Source organism: Diadema setosum, chromosome 20 (assembly GCF_964275005.1).
Source record: "Diadema setosum chromosome 20, eeDiaSeto1, whole genome shotgun sequence".
NCBI classification, from domain to species: domain Eukaryota; kingdom Metazoa; phylum Echinodermata; class Echinoidea; order Diadematoida; family Diadematidae; genus Diadema; species Diadema setosum.
The window spans coordinates 15069976-15088827 of NC_092704.1; the positions used below are offsets into that span (position 1 = coordinate 15069976).

General features: G+C 38.1%; 1 protein-coding gene and 1 long non-coding RNA gene across 2 annotated transcripts in view; both read right to left on the reverse strand.

Annotated features, from left to right (window-relative positions):
* Positions 1–7297: 7297 nt before the first annotated feature.
* Positions 7298–10190, reverse strand: LOC140243305 (uncharacterized). The gene is made up of 2 exons (XR_011902230.1): positions 9027–10190; positions 7298–8839 (listed from the first exon to the last, which is right to left on the reverse strand). It is a non-coding gene; the product is annotated as an uncharacterized lncRNA (long non-coding RNA).
* A 107-nt stretch (positions 10191–10297) lies between these two features.
* LOC140243287 (uncharacterized) overlaps positions 10298–18852 on the reverse strand; it is a 30655-nt gene continuing 22100 nt past the window's right edge. The window contains exons 5-8 of the mRNA XM_072322956.1: positions 18542–18732; positions 17276–17631; positions 16201–16332; positions 10298–12416 (exon numbers count right to left, since the gene is read on the reverse strand). Of these exons, the coding sequence (XP_072179057.1) occupies positions 11009–12416; positions 16201–16332; positions 17276–17631; positions 18542–18732 (2087 nt within the window). The 3' untranslated portion in view covers positions 10298–11008. The remainder of the gene's footprint in view (positions 12417–16200; positions 16333–17275; positions 17632–18541; positions 18733–18852) is intronic.

The window sequence follows — 18852 nt, forward strand, 5'->3', positions numbered from 1 at the left end:
AGTATCAGGTTTTAGTAAGTAATAAGATGGGCGGTTTCTGGTGTTCCAGTGACTAATAGGCTAATGCACAATTTACTGACCTTTTATTTGGGAAATTTGGGTCTGTAAATGCTTACTCCACTTAACATGCTACACATAACACATGTATCTCGTGTAAGGATAGTCCCTCTTAGAAATGTACATGTTCATTTTACAGATATTGGACATACTGCAAACAGACACAAATGGACAACCTCCCAAGTGTCATGATCAAGATCAAGAATTTGGGAAACACACACACACACACACACACACACACACAAAGCAATGATATCCAAAACTGATTTTTTTTTTCAAGTATTTGACATTAGCTTGGTTTTATAATTTATACAAGTTACTAGCAAGAAACATTTATCTTTAATACTTTAATTTACAATGCATTACCTCCTGTATCTACATTGTATTCCTTACAAGCTGAATTTATTGATTTACAAACACCAGTGAAAAAACAAATAAAAACCCCTCAAACCTCAAACAAACCATATTTGAGATGCACCCCTCCCCCACTGAACAAATTACAGCTCCTTATTGCACAAGTCTCTTGAAACACATCTATCACTATGATCACTCTCTACATCCCTCAATACTTTGATATTCTGCAAATAGTTAGCAGTTATCAAGGACATTTACTTGCAGCCTAAATGACAGAACAAATAGTTGACCTAAAGGTGCAATCACACATCGCCGGTTTAGACGGCGGTTCATGGCGGTTCAGCAAATCGCCGTGCTCCGCCAAAGACCGTGTTTACACCGTACACAAACCGTGGTCATCCGTCACCCATCCGCCATGAACCGCGAGAACCGCGGGGAACCGCGGGGAACCGCCAGAAAAATTAAACATGTTTAATTTTTCGTGGCGGTCTTGGCGGTTTGAAATGGACCGTGTTCACATCGCCGTTCATCGTGTAAAGAACGGCATCCTCCGTGTTTGCACCTCAAGATCCGTGATAATACCGTGTTAACACCGCCATAATTTTCAAGCGAAAAGAAACAATGAACTTAAAAGAGAATAATGGCTCCGGCGACACTTTGCGGCGGAGCAATAAGAATGGAAAAAAAAAGCAAAAATGAACCCATAATTCAAGATCGGGTAAATATATTGAATGTTATAGTTTCCTTATACTTCTTTAACACATAGTATTATACAGTAACAAATAAAGTTTGATGTTCAAAAAGTCGTTAGGTATGTTGAATTACCTTATTTACATCAAAACCATCATTTTCATTAACTGGTAACTTCATAATTTTACTTAAGCTTATAAATAACAGCTTTTAAGATGGCCAGCCACGTGAACGTGATGAGTTATACACAGAAGACTTATGTAAATATGTTATGTTGATACAGATAAAAATATTATGTTGAAACTTAAGAGAGTAGAGGGATGTGCAATGTTGAAAATTGAAAAAAAAAGACACCATTATTATGTTACGTGAACCTGTAAGTAAAGAGGAAACTATGCACACATACTGTATATGCTTGTTTGATAATGTATAATATACATAAATGTCTTTTTATTGACTGTTGTTAAAGGTATTATTATTATTATTATATTATCATCATTGCCGCTCTAATAAAGCGCATATACCTTTGGCAAGGTCTTATATGCGCTTTAGAGGGGGAACAAAAGATAAACAGGAAAAGGTAATTCCAGAAACAGCAACATGCTCCTCTAATCATCATCTACAAACACTATGTTACTATTTTATCAGATAAGTTTTTAAAAACATTTTGGACTTATTGATGGAACTTGCATGTTTTATCTCTTGGACTGCTGTTCCACAGTCCTGGAGCGGCGTAAACTACGTTTGCCATAGTAGTTTGTTGTAATGGATCGAGGGTATCACATACAGATTCCCCTTACGATTTAGGAACTCTCATAGGCTCATATTTCACAAGGAGCACTGAAAGGTAAGAAGGAGCAATTTTGTGAAAACATGGATAAACAAGCAACAAGATCTTAAATTCAATACGCGAAATAACTATGTGAACACTAAAAGGGGTTAATGAAAAAGAGAGATGTTGAAACAAGCAAGTACTCGTACGTCACTTGATGAATAAACCTGCAAATGAACAGGAAACTTCGGAAACTATGTTGGATTCTGCTTTGATATGCATGTCTTTTAATGACAGTTAATACAGATATTTTGAAAATCAAAAGAGAAAGAGAGAAAGCACGTTGAAACTTGAAGATAATTGCTTGTTGCATCACTAATATCAATCTGTAAAACATAGGGGGCTACAACGATTCATAATTTCTTTAAAATTGCGTTTACCTAACAAAGCAAAACGCTCCTTGTTGAAACCCATTGAGGACAAGTGAAAGGGCTCTGATTGCATCCAAATACACGGGCTTGGTATGGACTCCTCCACCTTTCGGGGAGATCCGCGTTACTACCGCGTCAATCCGCGTTTGCTCCGTGTTCAGATCGTGTTGAGAACGTAGTCAAAGTGCTTTCCGCCATCATTGGGACACGGTTCACGGCGGTTTGAGAACCGCCATGAACCGCCATCTAAACCGGCGATGTGTGATCGCACCTTAAAGTCCAGGAAATGTCTCATTATGTATCTCCATCGCAAACAAAGGTGCACTACCATAAAGCTCCTTCATTTTCTATCCAGGCTTCCCTAGTAAGAATACAAAGCAACCAAACATGGCTCTATGGGTATAAGGGCAACAAATCAACTCGTTGCTTGGCATCAGTTTTTCTATCATTAACTCAAAATCAAAATTTTCTTGCGGAAGTCAAGTTAAGCAAATTCCTGTTGTTGCTTTTTTTTTTAAACAGGACTATAAACATGTATGCAAACCTTTTCTTTTTTCATTTATGAAAATGCCAAACTGCATAGTTTGCACATTTTCCAGCCTCTTTGTCACAATACATTGGCTAAATTATTGATATTTTCAACAAGTCGATAACATATCATGCACTTATTGTGGCCAACTAGGGGAGGATGACAAAAACTTTAGATACCTTGAAGGTCATGTTGAGGCAGCCTCAAGGAAAAGACAATGTGCAAAATCTAACACCTTTTGACTACTGTATGAAATGTATTTAAAAAAAGGGTATCTGTGGCATACCTGCCAACATTTCAAGATGAAATATCTTACTCGTGGATTGCAAAAATCTAATTTTATATGCAAACTGAAGTTAAAAATCTTACTTTCAGTCAAATCTTCAGAAAATACACATGAAGGTATATCCAAATATTTTTTTTTAATCTTATTTCTCTGACAGAAAATCTTATTTTGCTATTTCTAATGTAAAAAATCTTACTGAATCTGATAAAATCTTATTAGTTGGCAAGTATGCTGTGGGCCACTACAGTATGTCCCCATCCCCCCCCCCAAAAAAAAAAAAAAAATTACAATCGGATTTTTGCATTGCTAACACCAAATATGATTAAAAAACCATCTAAATGCTACTTCAGGGTCTTAAAATATGACATCTAATAGCTCTATTTAGCAGAAAACCCCATTCAGTTTGGTTAAGTGGTCACAGAGAAATGTGGCTTAATTGTTGTGAAGCATGTCTTGAGTCTGATTCTTCCAAGTTTAGCACTTGGATGCTCTTTGAACGGCATATTAATGTTTAAACACAATGGACAGAACTTGGAGGGAAGGGATTCTTGACATGCTCTACAAAAATCCTCATTTCTCTTTGACCACTGAAGCAAATTGAATGGTTTTTTTTTGTAAGATATGGGCAATGAATTAGTTTCATACCCTGAAATTGTGTTTGGATTGATTCACTATTTTTAAAGTTATCGTTGCAGAGGTTACTGTTGTAATTTTCGGGGACATAGAGTACAGCGTACAATTACTTTTCCTTTTTATAACAGGGTATAGCTTATGAACTTTGTGTCAAAATCCACCGATATGAAATCCTTGCAGAACCCTCTTTAGCATATATCCCAATTTCCACACACGTTCGGCTACACATGGTAACATACTTGTACAACCAGCAGGGGCGGATCCAGGAATACTGTAAAGGGGGGGTGGGGGGTGCCTAACATTTCTGGTGTCACTTCTGGGTTTCATTTCATTTTTTTTTTTCTTTTTCTTTTTAACGAGAAAAAAAGGGGGCATACGCCGGCTGTGCCCCCTCTGGATCCGCCACTGACCAGGAAGTCTCAAATCTCTAAGAGGAACTGAATCCCAACTGTATGACTAATATATAAACATCTGATTTGATTACCCACTTTTTTTTTTTTTTTTTTTTTTTGTAATATCAATCATGGTATGACAGAAAATTAGATAACTTCATGTTCTATACTAATATCAAAGGAATGTGGGCTTACAAAAGTTAGAATGAACGTGTAGATCCTTCCATTCTTTTCTGGACCGAAGTATAAAGACTCTTTGGTATTGACATTAACTGTGTGTGCATTGCTCTGATACATCTGCAACTGATGTAAAGCTTTTTGTATGTATGCAAACATCTGAAGAGTGTGTGAATTTGTGTCCTATCCCATCCCCTCAAAGAAATTAATAACACATGACAAACGAGACATGAAACTCGTCACACTGACGAGTTAGGTGATACGCCTGGGGTCATCAGATGTCGGTCATCTGTGATCGACAAAGAAAAGAATGTGATATAGGCACCTTGAAGTTATATTGAGCGTGCATGCAAAACGGTTTCTCTAACCACTCGGCCACGGGACATCCACGGAAACGCTAAGGCCGAAAAAAAATGTATAGATATTACAGGGGGAAAAAGTCAATGCCCACTCAACAATTGTGGCCGCGTGAACATGTATTGCATTGCTAGAAGGAAATGCGGCCTTGTAACGACTGAGGTCGCTGTGCCATTTCTGGCAATTTCGGAAAAATACGTCCCGCAGACATAAAACCTATAATCGGCTGATTTTGATACCTTGCCTTTAATCACAATTTTCAGTGTGATGACGTCATCAAAGTACAAAACAATGACATGGACTTGAAAGACAATTGCTCAAAGTACAACACCTCCGTTGTCGTCATTACATACTATTTGACAGAGTCAGGATGCAACATTCTGCAGCAGTCGAAGCAATGTGGTCTCCAACACAAAACAGAGGGATATTGTGTGTGTGTGTGTGTGTGTGTGTGTATAGGTGCGTTTATATACGAACGTAATTTCTACATGGACGAATGTGTAATACACCATTGAAGAAAAAAAAAGTAAAATAGCTAGGTATTTTGTTTCGTGATCTTGTGGGGTCCGAACCTGCACGAGTGCAACCTCACGTCTCTGAGACGGCGCCTTTAACCACTCGGCCATACGTCTCGACGAGAAAATATGAGGAACGTAAACTTATGTATGTGAAAGATGAATCAGGAATCGATTCGTCCACATTCCATTCTCATTTTCAGTTTTAAACTGCAAAATTGTCAACCTCATGAGAAGATTTCAAAGAACAAAATGCATGATAACTGCAGCTTATTGTCTCAGCTACAACATACTTAAATTTCAGAGGAAATGAAGCAAAATCAGCTGAGATAAAGTTGCTTAAACGTTGTCAAGTCAATGGATGGTTTTAAAAAAAATCACTTCCCATAGACATAACACGTAAACTTGTCCGATTTTACATCTTTACTTTTAATCACAATTCAAAGTATGATAACGTCATCAAATTTCAAAACCATGACATGGACTTGAAAGGCAAATGTTAAAAGTACAACGTATGTGAATTTGGGATAATATTGAGCTTAAACAACAGAGATACGAGCAAATGAATGTTAGAAACAGTACCTCAAAAAAATTAATTCCACTTTTTTGATTTCAGATGATGATATGATGACGTCATAATGTATTTCGGGAAATATTGATACTTGAAACGTTATTTCCAATTCATATGCTTTTGTAATATGCAATAAAAACATAGGGTCAACGGACTTTTTAAAGAGCTATTGCGAAATAAACAAAGACATGTTTTTCGCTATATTTCCACATAGACGCGCACACGAAATTTCAACTTTGACGCCAGCGCATTCCTTTGTTATAGGTCAACATCGATCGGAAATCAGTGGATATTGTTACTCAAAGTATCAGGAATCCAAATCAGTCAAAAAAAATTGCATTTTCATGTTGGTTACGCCCTCTGCGCGCGAAATTGCGCGGACGGACGCGCACGCGAGAAAATGTTTGAAACGCTTAAAATTGTCTGAAACTTCGAGATTTCCCATTGGGAAGTCGTTTTGAGCCTTTTAAAATTTTGACGCGCTCTTACGCGCGCGTAATGAAGACCTGGGTAACTAGCGTTAAAAAGTAAGATAGAGCGTGACCTGAACTTTATGTCCACCGAAAATGACGCAGAAATTACATCTAGTTATGAAGTTATGATCGATCATGTGACAAGGTCCGAAAATCACAAAATGGCGCCTAAATGACGTCATAGATATGTTACTGTCATGAAAACCTTATTGTGGCTAGATATTGTTATGAGACATGTTGACTGAAAGTTTCATGTCATTCCGTAATGTCATTGTTGAGATATTGACGACACAAAATTGTCCAGAAAGAAAGAATAAAAAAAAATAAAGAGAGATTTTGACAATCACAATAGGTGATACGCTGATAGCGTATCACCTAATAACTAGATTAGATAGGTTACCTTCAAAACAACAATTACCTACTGTCCAGATTACCAGTGGATGCAAAATACACACAAACATTTTTCTGTTGTCTGTCACTTTAAAGGGATTATTTGCAGGAATATCTTCAAATAATACATCATCCTACTTGCAGCTTTCAAAGTGGATTAAATCTCTATAGGGCTGTATCCCCCAAGGCTTCGATTGCAGTTTTACCAGGAAATTTTATCTTGTACTGTACTTACTACCTCGCAGTTTCACAGATGGGTTTTTACAGCAACCAATCTAATTAGAAATTGCAAGATTTGGTTCCTTCCTCTCATTTCTAATACCTGATATACATTGCCTGACAATATGTGGAGAAACACATTTACCAGTTTCAAAGTGGCAGTAAAGGGGAGATCAAACTTATAGGAAAATTTACAATCAGGAAGTCTATACGGCATGTTCACAAGAAACACAAGCATGAACACTAAAGCCTGCAGTATTTGGTCTGAGCATTTACTGAATATCAACTGTGGCCCAAATTGGAAGATGTCACCTACAATGTACATAAATACTGGTTCTCAGTGAAACCTAGTATTTGTTCACAAACATTTCTGTCTCTAAGCTGGTAAATCTGCCATCCCACAATCTGTGAGCACATTAATGAAAAGAAAGAGATCACACATGAACAGATGTTGTTGGTCAATAAAATCTTTTAATATTCTCTGCTCATTCATGAAATGTTCACATACAGGGATAACTCTTTCCCCCCTCAATAGATCACAAGCATGCTGACAAAGCATGATATTAAGTTACAATGAAAAATCTTGCCTTTTTAAAAACCGCACCAAAAGAAAAAGTATAATGGTGAATATTTTCGCTTGCCAGCTCATAGTTCACTTGGAACTACTAACTTACCAGGACATGACCAGAGCTTTCAGAGCGTAGAGTACTTCTCATTTCACACAATATACTTTTACATCACCATCTTTCAATGTTGGAAATTTTATACAGAGCAAATATCTCCTGATTTGCAATACCCGACAACAAATATCCATTTTAATCTGGAGGGCACACTTTAATTACTACACAAATTTCAAACACTCACAAAAAAATATTAGATATTCTACAGAAGTGAAACTACTCTACAACCTCTACATACATACAACGCATTTGTCTACATCATTTTCCTTTTCAACAGTCTTGCTGTTATGTCGTTGCTGCAGACCTTTCTACAGCCTTCCTGTAAATTCATGTTTGCCAAACTATATACGGAAACTACTTTGTGCTCCTCTGATGATCTTATTATGCATTCATACCAGTAAGAAAGAACATTTTGAGATCATAATATAGTGCCATATTTTTAAGAACAAGCGACCAGGAGCTTATGAAAGCTAACCTCATGTTAATGGGTTAATAATAATCCTTTCACCTTTCAGGCAGTTACCAGAAGCTGCCTTTTCTTAATGCAAATCTGTTCATTCATATTTTTACCAGTGCCTGTAATATAAAAAACTTCAAATAAATGTTTTCTTCATTGCACAAATGTTCTTTGACAAAACATCACAGTGCGAAAAAGAGCAAATAGCTCAAACCATAGGTAAAGAGCACACCAGCTTTTGAACAAGTATCTTCTACAGTCCTTTTTTTTTCCACAGATGATCTCTTTTGAAGAAACTTGCCAGGAACACTGAGCAGGAAACAGTCTGTAATAGGTTTTTATGCATGCCATGAAGCTACCTATATTCTGATATTCACAAACGCCCTATCATTATCACAATATTTTCAATCTTCTTGAAAATATACCTATTTTCTTTTTCACTTGTGTAACTACGAAATCTGTAAAAAGAAAAAAAGAAAAAAAAAGAATGTCTGAAGGTTTAAATTAACAATTTTCATCTAATAGTTTTATCAGTACTCAGGGAAATTACAAGTAAAAACTGACAACTCCCAACAGTGTGCTGCTCATTTGTTTTTATTCCCATTTTTGCATTTCCTGGTTACAGTGAGGTTAATCTGGAAAAAAACAAAAGCATTGAAATATTGATCATTTTTTTTTTCTAAATTCAAACTGCAAACATAGAAATTTGCTGCTGTCCAACACAAGAGGACACCCTGGAGGAAAGTTCATTAACTTCATGTTATCCTTTTAGAGAACTGAGGTATGCTTAAGATTCACTCTTTTATTTGAATTCAGTGGCATGCATTTTGTAATTGAGAACTAAACTACAGTCAACCTTGCCTAAGTCAAATCTATCTTGGACTGAAGAAATAGCTTAGATAGACTTAGAAATAATTCAACTTTTATATGAGGGATTAAAATCAAGAGACTATAAACAGAAGAGGAATTGAAATGACCTTTGACTTAGGTGATTATTCAACTTATGCAAGGTCGACTTAAGCAAAGTTGACTGTATAGTCTACAAATAATAAGGGTGAATATGAATTGATTACCTTGATATTCCCGTAACTTTTATTGTGGTTTGCATATAGCATTTCATCCACTTGCCCTTGCATACTTCAATCAATTATCAGTCTACAAAAATGTAATGCTTGTTGATATCTTGTTCATGATGAAATTTAATTTCTATCAAATAATTATCCCTGCCCTACATGAAAAATGACAACTGCTGTGCTAAATTTTGCAGATTTATTCTGGTTGTTTTGTGATATTCGGGTGAATGCTTCCATGTTCTTGCATAATAATTAACAAACTTTTGACAGCCATTCAGACCTAAAATGGGTCCTGCCCCACCAGTTCAGAGGCACGACCACAAAATTTTGTTTTGTATTTCAAGAAACTTGCTCGTGCACAAAAATCAACAACAGAATAAGTAACAACCAGTCACTGATGTTTGCTTCAAGATTTTTGTTGTTGGTGGTAGTCAGACAAACTAAATGTGAACTTGTTTGTGATATCTTAATGATAAATATATTCTCATATATCATACTCTAAGTGGAAGAAATGAGAGTAATACAGGTTATTCAGAAGGGAAGTATCACTTGTGTGTGTTGGATATCCTCAACCCTGATACAGTGCTCAAGTAAGTGTGGCTACAGTATTTACAGTCATGATTGTGTTGTCTCTCTGTCTGTATTACCAATACTGCACTCAGAAGATTCAATGGCATCACAAATAACAAATGAAGAAGACATAAACTTTACGAAGCAGCAAGACAAATCACACCTACAAGACTACAACCAATGGAATGAAACTGAAAGCAACACGAACTGACAAGACAAAAAAAAAAAAAAATCCCAATTCTTGGAAGTCACATTGCAAAGGCATTACTAAGTATATCTTGAATTTGCTTAAAAATTTGCACCTAATCAATACTACGTCAGAGGCAAGATCAAAATTTAGGAAGTGCTTCCAGAACATTCTACAACCAGTAATTTGACGAGGTAATCATTCAAAGTCATATCAATACGCACATAGTACAAATTAGTTCTGTACCATGACACACATACACTTCTGTTTGTTGAAACATCCTCATTCAAACTGTGAACATATATGCTGATCATATTTTCACTTAACCATGTTTTGATGACCATTACAGAGAAAAATCACCTACAAGGAAGTCAGAAATACAGAAACCTCACCAAGTCGAATCCAAAGGGACTGGGAGATTAAAAAAAAATCAATTTTAAATGAATTTTGACTCACATAACAGAATCAACACGTTACTATCCATCTGGGGTAGAATTTTTCTTTGACTTTTAGAAGCTTATTTTTCAACTTCTTCAAGGTTGACTCAGATGCTGAGCTTGATTGTATTTTCCAAAAGTTCTTCACAGGGATTGATATGGAGTGGTTTAAAATGTTTTGCTCTTCACTAGTGATTAGTTTTGCCATGTTCTGTGTTTGAAAGATTACCCTAGGCATCCACTAATTCTTCTCGAAAGGCAGGCTTCCACTTAAGCAGTGGCACTACTTTGATATTGACAAATTCAATTTGACAAGACACAATGAGTCATCCAAAAGAGCTCACATCCTGGTCCTTGCAGATAATAAACCAATAGAATAATTTGCCACATTATGCAAGTTAAGAACAGCAGGTTCTCAGCTGGTTCTGAGGAAGAAATGATCTTGGGACTTCAGTACTGCATTTTATATCTCCAGTATGACATCAGAATATTGTTACAATGCATCTCCAAAGTAAATTATTATTTAAGATACATTGATGTTACACATACTCATTTGTCTCTGCAGATGTAATGTCAGCATTGCTTTTTCATTCCCACTGAAGTACTAGGATTAGAATATATCTTACAAAACAACCTTCTCCATTACTATCTGTGGACTTTTCAAGGGAAAACAAGCTGCCTTCATCATTTTTCCCAGTATTTCTGCAAAAATTTGGAGCTGGCTATCAAGGTAGGGTTGAGTAAGATCAGACACAAGTTTATGTCCACCCAGTTCCGGGTCCTACTGGACCTTTCCTATTGCCCCTACTTCCCCCTCTAGTTCCTCCTCTTCCTCCTCTACTAAATGAGGACCATGCCCTACCACGGCTACCAGGAGGGAAACCTTTACTAGAAGTAAAGGAGTTCCGCCCTTCTCCACTGCCAGATGCAGAACCACCAAATCGGTCTTTCCTGTAGGACTCGTCTTTGCAGTATTGTGCACCAGGAAAAAGGGCCTTTGGCTGCTGGATGTGTACACTGTCCTGAGATGTTTGGTCTTCCATATCTGGGGGTGCAGCTGCAGCACCAGAATTACTGGCATTGTTTGCATTGTTGCCTATCCCCAGTTCTGTCAGGCCTTGCTGGGCTATCATCTGCATCAGAGCTGCCTTGACACCGGGAGTCACAAGGGGGGCATCCTCCTGTTGCACCTCATGTTCCTCAGCTTCTGGGGACTCGGGAGGAGGGCCAGGCGGGGTGGGTGGTTTCCAGCTCTGCTGAGAATCATCAGACATTCCTAAGTCATTCCTGGAATTATCCCTGGAGTATGGCACACTGGAGGAATCTCCTATATGGGAGCTATACTCATCTATACGATCTGATATTGAGCTGTGTCCACCACTGTGTTTATCTGATAGGGGGCTGACATAAGCACCCCCTTCTGGCACATCACCATAACTTCTAACTCCCTGGCTGGAAGAACTTGTCTTCGTTTCACTGCTTCCAGCATTGACTGGCTTACCAAAGAGTGCCGACACATACTGTGCTAACGATGTTGCAATTTCCTTTGCCTGCTTCTTCTGTTCAGAGGACACAGAGCCAAAAACCTGTTCCAATGCACCTCCACCACCCTTGGATCCTTCAAGTGCCCTCACCAGTAGCTCAGTGGTGACTTCCTTGCTCGGTAGCACAGGAGCTTTACTCTCCTCACCCCCTTCCTTTGACTTCTTTTTAGTGGCAGCAGCAGCTATCAACAGCTGCATATTCAAATTCTCCAAGAGCTTAATGGTGGAGGAATCCACTTGGACATTGAGGGTTTCTGCCAGCTTGTTGATATTCAATGCAGGTTGTGCCTGCAGAAGGTTTATCAGCTTGGCAAGCTGTTTCTCACCTGATCCTTTCCCACTCTCCATGGACCCATCCTTACCTTCTTTGACTTCAGGAGTGCTTGTGAGACTAGCCAAATTTCCTCTCTTTGAGCTACCTCCTTCTTCTGAACTGGGTCCAACACCCTGAGAGGTTTCCTCTTCTGCCTGTGATGGAGGAGGTGGCTCCTTACGGCTTAGTTTGGCATGACTTGGGTCTGAGCCGCTGCCCCGACTCTGTGCAACAAGCTGCTGCTGTTGCCGTTCCTGTCGCCTCCTCCGCTTGCTCCAAAGCTCATGACAATCTTGCCAATGTGGTAGACTGTGGGGAATAACAACAAGAAAGGTACAAAAAGATGGTTTCACATATTCATGACATGTTAAGCAACTCTTGACTGAAGACTAGACAGAAGCACACACAGACCAGAAACAAATTCATTACACTTTATGAGCATCACCATCAAAGCTTTATGATAATCTATGGCACAAAGAGTTTGCGTCTAGGGCACCTCCCTCAGTCTTTTGTTCCCTTCATAAAAATGTTCTGAAGAAACAGAGTGCATGATCTCAGCTGTGTAGTAATATGCAAAACTTTATTTGATAGCGTGAATGGATGATTAAATCTGCACCAAAGGGAGGGTAATTTGTGAAATACTGTACGAGCTGAAATTTTCGCGAATTTCGCGAATCGCCATTGAATGGCGAAAATAACAACATGCGAAAATAACAACGCGCGAGACCCTCGCAACCGCGAAATTAACAACACGCGAAAATGTCCTCATATCTGTATGCGAAAACTTCAGTTCGTACAGTACTGTTGTAGCTACACATGTAACTTGAAAATTTGATCAACTTGGCATATGCAACAAGCACGTGGGTAGAAATATATCTCACTGAAATACCATCTTTGTCAGAGCAGATAACTACATGCAACAACTCCAGACTCCAGGCTTAGTCAGATCACTTTAACCTGCCAAGTCCACTTATTCATCACCAGTGAAAGGACCCAGATCTCATTTCATGAAAGATGATAGGTTAGCAACTCTTGCTAGAATAGCAACTTCTTGCAGCAGCAGCCACTCAGATAGAGTGGGATTCTTGCCATTATGACAGGACACATGCCACTGCAGCAACTTCTCAGAAATGAAGCCCAGACTACACTGCTTACTATGTTTGCTATTAGGATATCTCTGTACAACAACATCAAAATAATAATAATTTGAAGGTAGTGTATACAAGTACTTGTATTTGTGCATGCTTAAAATCACACTAGCCGAGTATGGCACTTTTGTCATAAGCATCATGAAACATGCCCGTTTCTAGACATTCTTCCTAAAGCTCAAGTCTCTATTTGATTTTTTTTTTTTTTCAGGGGGGGGGGGATTTATTGTCATTCTTCATTGTACATTGGTCAACAGAATGACCACTCACCGACTGAGTAATACTGTTTGACTCTGCATATAGATAATTATTTATCTTACTTTGTTCATGAAGTGCATTCAGAAAGAAACAGCTTCATATCACAATATCATGATTATCTTTTTCACACATGAATGCCAAGTTCAGTCCTGCTTTTCTTTTCAAGGCCAAGCTGTAAGTCACTGTCACACCTTGTCTGATAAAGCTTGTATTGGAAGACACTCAGTTCTACCAGAAAGCTCTTTTTCCCTACTATTGGCCTTAAGGGCTACATATCTTGCTGGTGAAAAATTTAGGTTGTATGCAAGATACATATGATGTAGGAGAGTTGGCATGAGAAGTTTCCCTGAAAGAAAATATGTGACCCGCTACAACAAAATGATCCTAAAGTCGGGCGAGGTTGATTATTTGAAAATGGCATGATATAATCTCCTAATCTTTCTGCTTTAAATTGATATATAACACATTTTATAAAAATAATCGGCTGCGGAGATATCGATGTTTAAAAGAGAGCATGTCGAGACGTCTGGAAAATCACTGTTTCGAGAAAAGCGCCCTAAAAGTCTTCCTTTCGACGCAATCGCGATCAAGGGACACGCAAGTTAGTTTCACCTCTGGACAATAGAAGGTAAGCCCTAGCAACCCCCGAAGAGTTCATTCAAGCACATCAGCGTCGGCGGTCTCCTCACCAACCAATCAGTGACCAGGATGTGAGAAGCGCCTGAGCATAGCGCACCCCGCCAGCACGCACCAGTCGACTGGGCAGTGTGCGAGCTTCACGCTTCGGTTAGCAGCAAGCAGCAAACTGACCAATGAGATCACTCTGGTCATTGTTAGGGGCGGAACCTATCTGTGGCGCTCAATCCAAATTTTCGAACCAGTTTCTGCTCGTTGAAACGCCAAAAAACATGGCTCAGAAAAACGCTATTTTTTGGTCTTTCCTTTGATCATTTTGCTTCAAAATTTCGACAGATGATAGAAGACATGTTAGACTCCAATAATATATCAAAATCAGAAAATCGTAAGTTTTGACCAATTTTAATGCTCTGACTTCAAACTCGATTTTCACGGCTTTGGCCGTGCGCGACTTTAGGACCTTTTTGTTGTAGCGGGTCACATATAATCCTTGGATATTACTGACATCTATTGATCCTCACACCTACAGATCTATAATCCCACTTGAAGGAGTCTGTTATGGAAAACATGCATATGATAAAGATTGAAAAAAAAAATAGAAATGTCGCTTTGGTGACTGGTATTCCTCCGCCACATTGCATGCTTCCCCCGATAGGTCTAGTGCATGTCTTGACAATGTGAGAAGGCAGTTTAACACAACTGGCAAAAAATAAATAAATAAATAAATAAAAAATCTAAATGACATGTTTGTCCCACATATATACCTATTGTTTACTTTCCTTGAACTTGGTTTCGTTTGGATGGATGGCGAAATTATTAAAGAGATCAAGTATTTGGGACTTTGAGCATTTCTACTTGACCTTTGCCCTTACCCTTTGACCCCATGGCCAACAATTTTTTTTAAATAATCACTAACTGGTAACATCCATTTTCATGACAATACTTTGAGCTGTTTTCAAAATACAGACAAAAATTGTTACATTTTTAACATTTTCACTTGACCTTTGACCCCATGGCCAAAATTTTCCCTACAGAATCAATGTGCAGTAATGCATGTATATATCTAGTTTGAGTAAGTTTATGCATTGCGTAATCTCCAAGGTATGGGAAAAATGTAATTTCAGCATTGAAAAGAATATTAGCATTTTAACCTGATATTTGACCTTTGACCCCATGGCCTCCAAATTGCCAGGAGAATCATTGTCAGAAAGTAAATGCATTTGTACTATGTTTCATTTCTGAGATATGGAGAAATATGTGGTATTTCATTATTTTCACTTGCCCTTTGACCTCTGATCCCACGGCCCAAACTTTCTTCAGAGAATCTTCATCTGGCAATGCATGCGTATTAAATTTCAAGAAAATTCATACCTTGAAGCTTTGCATAAATCTGGGGAAATAGTGATATTATAAGAATCTGACCTTGACATTTGACCTTGAGCATGTGCACCAAAAGTTGAAAGGCACAACTTCTTCTACTCGTACATATGCCAAGTTTCATTAGGATACCTCAAACAGTTGAAGTTATGCTGTCCACAAATTGATTACAGACGGATGGATGGACAACCTGAAAACGCAATGCCTCCAGTGACACTTTGCAGCAAAGGTAAAAACAAAAATTCTTACATATGCTAATAGACAGCTGTGTGAATGTGCAGAGCATCGTTTCAGTTGTCACCAGGCCAAAAGGGCTCTTAAAAGACACATTAGGATTCCAGAAAAGTACACCTCATGCATGTGTCACTGCAGAAAAGATAGGAGATCAATACCCACTCCCCTCTTTTCTTAATGCACTTTAGACATCCTAAATCACCCTGCAGTATCACCAACTTTCTCCAAACAAAGCAGAGTTTTTTGGAGATGTGATCCAGTGAAGTTAATAGATCCTGCATATTATTCATGCATGTATATTTTGAGCTTTGATATGTGCCTGAAACCACAGATGGAAACCTCATACACTTTTTGATGAATAAGAAGGGCATCTGCCATGACTTAGAAAAAGAAAAATGGTAAGATTACAAAAACCCTTAAGTTGATGAACAAATACTTACTCTGGCTGGGGTATCGAGATTACATTCAGCCCCCTTAGCCAGACACAATTCAATGCATCCTCTGCAGTTGTTCTCTTGTCAGGGTCAAGGGTCAACATGCCATCTAACAGGTCAAGGGCATCCCTCGGCAGTCTGCAACAACAACAAAAAATAGTACAGAATATGTAGATGAAAGTATACTTTAACACTTATCATGAGACCTATGATGTGACTCAAAATATTGTATCAAATGAAGAGGAACAGTCCATATAAAAGAAAAGTGCACAGTAACATTCTTCCCTCACATGTACGTAGGGGAACAGAAGTTGGATTCCAGTTTTTTGATACTTTAAATTTGATCCTTGATAGGTCTCATGATAAGTGTTAAAAGTATACTTAGAACAGACATAGCAAAAATTCCCTTTAATTTGATGATATAATGTATGTGCAAAAATGTAGTGTAGAATGTGTTCATGTGCTGACTGTAAGCTGTCTTCATCACATTTGATAAAAAGACTGCTTTTGTTTTTTGTCATCTCTGTGGCACTGCTATAACACACACAACACTATGCATAAATATTCCCATACGTTTACATTTGTGTTTAATTTTTCAAACTGCTGGTGGTGTTCAGCAATCATAATCGACTGTGCATATTGACATAATCTATGATATGCCATCAGCTGAGAACCTGAAGTGTTTGAACACCATATTCTTTACACAAGGTAAAAGGAAAAGTTTCTCAAAATATATGTGTGGATTGAGTGAATGCAGTCATATTGGTAGAACACATCAGTGAAAACTGAGGAAATCAGACAATCAGTTCAAAATTTATGAATGTTTAAAGTTTCTGTGCAACCATGGCTTGATGAGAAGATTAGTTTGAAGTGTGATGTCACATAACAATAAGACGAAAATATTAAGAGAATTCCATAAAATTTCAATTCTAATGAAAATTACACTTTCTTTTGACTTGATACTGACACATGTGATAGCTAATATCATTCCCCCACTTTTTTGAGGTAAGTCAAGTGCTCTTTCATTTTGCTAGAAATATGAGAATATGTTCAATAAATACGGAGATTCTTCTGTTCTTACGTTGAGAACTCTTCTCTGAGTCTTCGATTGTACACCTTCTTGGGCTTCATAGTATTGAAGAGTGGCAGTCGTATAACATCTGGCCAGACGGCTGGTGTTGGTGTTCCACAGATTCTGCTAATGAGCTCTAGCTGGGCTAGCTCTTGGTTGGCCTGGAAGATGGGTCGTTGGGTGAAGAGCTCCCCAAGGATGCATCCACAACTCCAGACATCCACGGCCGGGCCGTACCTCTCCTCACCAAGCAGGAGTTCTGGGGGCCGGTACCACAAGGTGATGACTTTGTTGGTGTACGGACGTGTCTTGTCATCGGCATGGTACAATCTGGCCAAACCAAAGTCTGCAAGCTTGATCTGTCCCTGTAGGAAAACAAAAATTGCAAAAAAAAAAGGGGAGTAAGTAGAGGGTGGATGATGGATGTCCCTACAGCACACAGCTTGAGGTACAACTGATTTACATGAACATGAAAAGATGGATACTGCAAAATCAAAGGGGTATCATCATCAGTTACGATTGCCGCCATGAAGGTGCATATTTGTCACTATCAAAAGCAGTCCTTGTGAAAATGACAAAGTTATAGATTGCCACCAACAGAAACTCCTTTTCTGAATCTGTCGACTCTGAATAACAGAAAACTGACATACAGTAATACCCTTTGTGTTGCAATGGAAATGGCTTTGTGTTGCAGCAAAAATCGCTTTGTGACAGTGAGCTTAAGTGACATTTGGTTTAAAGAGGCCCAAGGCCATGGAAAACTATTATTATACTGTTTTAGCTTTAAAAATACACACCAATGAAATACCTAAAGCGCACACCCCTTTATGTCACATCCACTGCATTGAGTGCTGTATTGTTACAGAGCATAAACCCAGCATCAGACAACACAAATGTCCTTTTGTGGGCCAAGTAGGAATTTCTGAGATGAAGATGATAACTGTAATAATAATATGAGTGGTGTATCTGGCATAAAGCAAAGATTAATTCCTTGCCTGGCCAAACCCTTTAAATGCACCAGAGTATTCATAACTTGTTATTCTTGAAAAGATGAAAATAAAAATAAATAAATAATGACAAAATTGAGTCATTATAAACATTGTCACCATATGAAATGTATAAACTATTAAGCAGTCTTGTAGCAAAATAATTCCAACACCTTTCAATAATGCATTATGTTCTTATCAACAAATCTCAATTTAATTTTCCGGTGCATTTATACATGAACTCATGAACTTTGATACAACATTGGCTGAACTTTCTTGGAATCTTTACCTTGTTGTTGAGGAGTATGTTTGAGCACTTAATGTCCCTGTGAAGGAAGTTCCGCTGGTGGCAGTAGTTCAGTCCATCGAGGAGTTGCTTCATGAAGCTTCCTATATGTTCCTCACTAAATGTCACAAGCCCTGATTCTAATAAGCCCATGAGATCATGATCCATGTACTCAAATACGAGGTAGAAAGATCCTACAGAGAAAAGACAAGAAAAAGATCAGCATAGTAGTTTCCAATATTAAAGAATCTATATTTTTGCTGTTTGTAAATTGGGCATATAATCATAATGGAGAATACAGAAAATAACAAAGC